This window comes from Trypanosoma brucei, chromosome 1 (assembly GCF_000210295.1).
Source record: "Trypanosoma brucei gambiense DAL972 chromosome 1, complete sequence".
Lineage (NCBI taxonomy): Eukaryota > Euglenozoa > Kinetoplastea > Trypanosomatida > Trypanosomatidae > Trypanosoma > Trypanosoma brucei.
In genome coordinates this window covers 737,347-739,879 of record NC_026734.1, presented here as the reverse complement: position 1 = coordinate 739,879, position 2,533 = coordinate 737,347, and the positions used below count along the sequence as shown (strand labels likewise).

General features: G+C 39.1%; 2 protein-coding genes across 2 annotated transcripts; both read right to left on the bottom strand.

Annotated features, from left to right (window-relative positions):
- Positions 1-119: 119 nt before the first annotated feature.
- On the bottom strand, positions 120-1,109 carry TbgDal_I3370 (expression site-associated gene (ESAG) protein,putative; the record flags this gene model as incomplete). Its single annotated transcript, XM_011773311.1, has 1 exon — positions 120-1,109. The coding sequence occupies one exon, from the start codon at positions 1,107-1,109 to the stop codon at positions 120-122; it is 990 nt and encodes a 329-aa protein (XP_011771613.1).
- A 636-nt stretch (positions 1,110-1,745) lies between these two features.
- TbgDal_I3360 (hypothetical protein, unlikely) lies at positions 1,746-1,907 on the bottom strand (the record flags this gene model as incomplete). Its single annotated transcript, XM_011773310.1, has 1 exon — positions 1,746-1,907. The coding sequence occupies one exon, from the start codon at positions 1,905-1,907 to the stop codon at positions 1,746-1,748; it is 162 nt and encodes a 53-aa protein (XP_011771612.1).
- Positions 1,908-2,533: the final 626 nt, after the last annotated feature.

Genomic DNA, 2,533 nt, shown 5'->3' with positions numbered 1-2,533 from the left:
AGATAACCAAGACAGAGACACTCCAGATAAAGAAATTATCAGTTGAAAAGGATGTGAGCACGCACGCGTAAAGTTATCTCACCCATTATGGAACGAGGGGAAATATCTGAAAGTATCTGTCAGATGGTAGAATTAGTGCTTTTCACATTATCAATGCTATTCGTGTCGAGCAGCAACGAAGTGAAACTCCTGTGGACTTCGCTGAAACGAAAGTAAAGTAAAGTGATATTGGCCATCATTTCGGCAAGTACTGAAGGCGGTTGTCCAGCGGCAAAAGGTGCGATGAGGGTGCTAAAGATGTCCCGTATTTTCAGTTTGAGTAGAAAGTGAGTGACAGTGTCAGCATCATCACGCCAAACCAGTACTTTGTTTGAATTGTTTACCGCACCACTCTTATACAGGTTATTCCGCGGTAAGTTGAGGCATTCACTCACCTTACCGGACTTTGTCATCACGTTTATTTCAAGAAGCCCATTCTTATAATGTTTGAGGGCGCCCTCACTCACACCATCTCTCAGCGGACATGCGTTATCTCCACATGTAACTTCAAACTCTTTAACACCTCTAAACTCTTGATCTTTACATTCGTGCTTTCCACTTTCCACAGCTTTAACATCATCCCACACAGTCCTTGTGACCTCAGCAATAGCCGTATAATATTTATTCACTTTTATGAGGGCACCAGGTATTTCTTTCCTCACTGCCCTCACACTTTCATTAACCTCAGCAAATAATCCACCTGCCTTAGCCACAAGGTCTCCCATTGCATTTCCATGAGATATAAGCTTTTCCAACCTATTATTTTTCTCTACCATCACAACACTGCTAATAATACTCAAATATCTAACACTTTCAGCTGTTTTTTCTTCCATATCATCCAATATACGAAATGCATTTGCGTACACTTCCTCATTCACAAACAGCCTCTTCTCACCATCGCTGTATAAGTTGTTTAATGCATCTGAAAGACAAGTGAGATAACATACGGACTCACTTAAAGGTGCGTCACCGTGATAATCTGTTATCAACGTACACTCACTTTCCTCCCTCCCATCAATACAAATTACAGAAAATAACAAAACAACCAATTCCGCTATCGTAACTTTCATTACCTACAATCACATGCGGCAAAAGATATAAAAGAGGAAAAACACATGTTCTCCATTACACAAAAAAGCAGTGGGTATCACAAACGCACAATACCAATAACAGAACCGTGGCATATAAAATATAACATTGAATCACATAACCAAAACTGCTGCAAAAGCCATTAAACCCATTAGGGTATGTTGCTTCCTCATTGTGAATCCTTCTTCATCTATAACATCATCGTCATCGACACTTCCCTTGCGTTTCTTTCCATTCTCCTTGAAATATCTACGCACCATCGGACTCTGAGTTAACAATTTTTTTAGTTTATTTTCATGCTCGGCAAAGGGGAGAGAGGCTTAATTTTGTTTGGTCTTATTTTTTGGTTGCCGTGTAATACCTTCTGTTCATCAGCTCAATGTGGGCACAAATATTATTAGTTGCCTGCAAACCTCAGGACGATCGCAGACACTTCGTTATCGCAAGTAGAAAATTATTATTATAAATTGTTAAACCCCTCAACTCGCAGTACTTTCCATAAACATCAACAATTCAACCGTCACCCCTCCCTCCATTCCTTTTTTTTTTAATTCTCGCCTTTAAGACTAATTTTACATTTATTTGTTTCAGCAGTTAACACTTAACTTCTCATTTATTTATCGCGTACGGGAACTATGAAGTTGGGATGCCGCGACAACTCTCAGTGCTGCAACGGCTGCAAAACATATCGCTAACCGGCGTCGCCTCCACCAATTAATTTCTTTGGAGCTGCAACCACAAAAAAAGAAAAAAATACGGCGCTTTCTTTGAGGCTCCATCTCTGCTTGTGTTTTCTTTTTTTCTCTTTTCCCCCGTGCGACATTTCACAAATTAACATTTGCGTAGCGCACAAATAAGAGGAAAATGCGCCAGAAAAAAAATATCACTGCGAAGGCATCGAAACCAAAATGCACTTCATGAGTCCCTGCACATTTGGAGTGTGCCGCAACGCTTCCTATTATTTATTTTTATTTGATTTATTTTTATCTTATTTTTGTGTGCGCGTGTGTGTTTGGGAGTTAATTGTGAAGTTATGACACAACATCTGACGCGACTCCATCGCTCGAATATATTTGGAATTCCCGCATCTCAAGAAATCACTGGCTTTGACGAGGGTTTTTGCGCAATTCAAATTGGAAGCGGATTTTCTTTGTTTTAACCAGAAAAAAATATTTTTTATTTTTCTCTACCACCAGTCACACAGTTGAAAGGTTAAACGTGGAATTGTGGGAGAATCAAAAAAAAAAAAACAGAACAGAACAGAAACATCTCCTCTTAATGAACTGGCGCCGGCAACATCACTTCTTCGTTACATTCGCTACAGAAATAACAGAGGAATAAACAAAAGAGGAAGGGAGGGAAGAAAGAAAGAAATAAATATATATATATATATATATATATATTT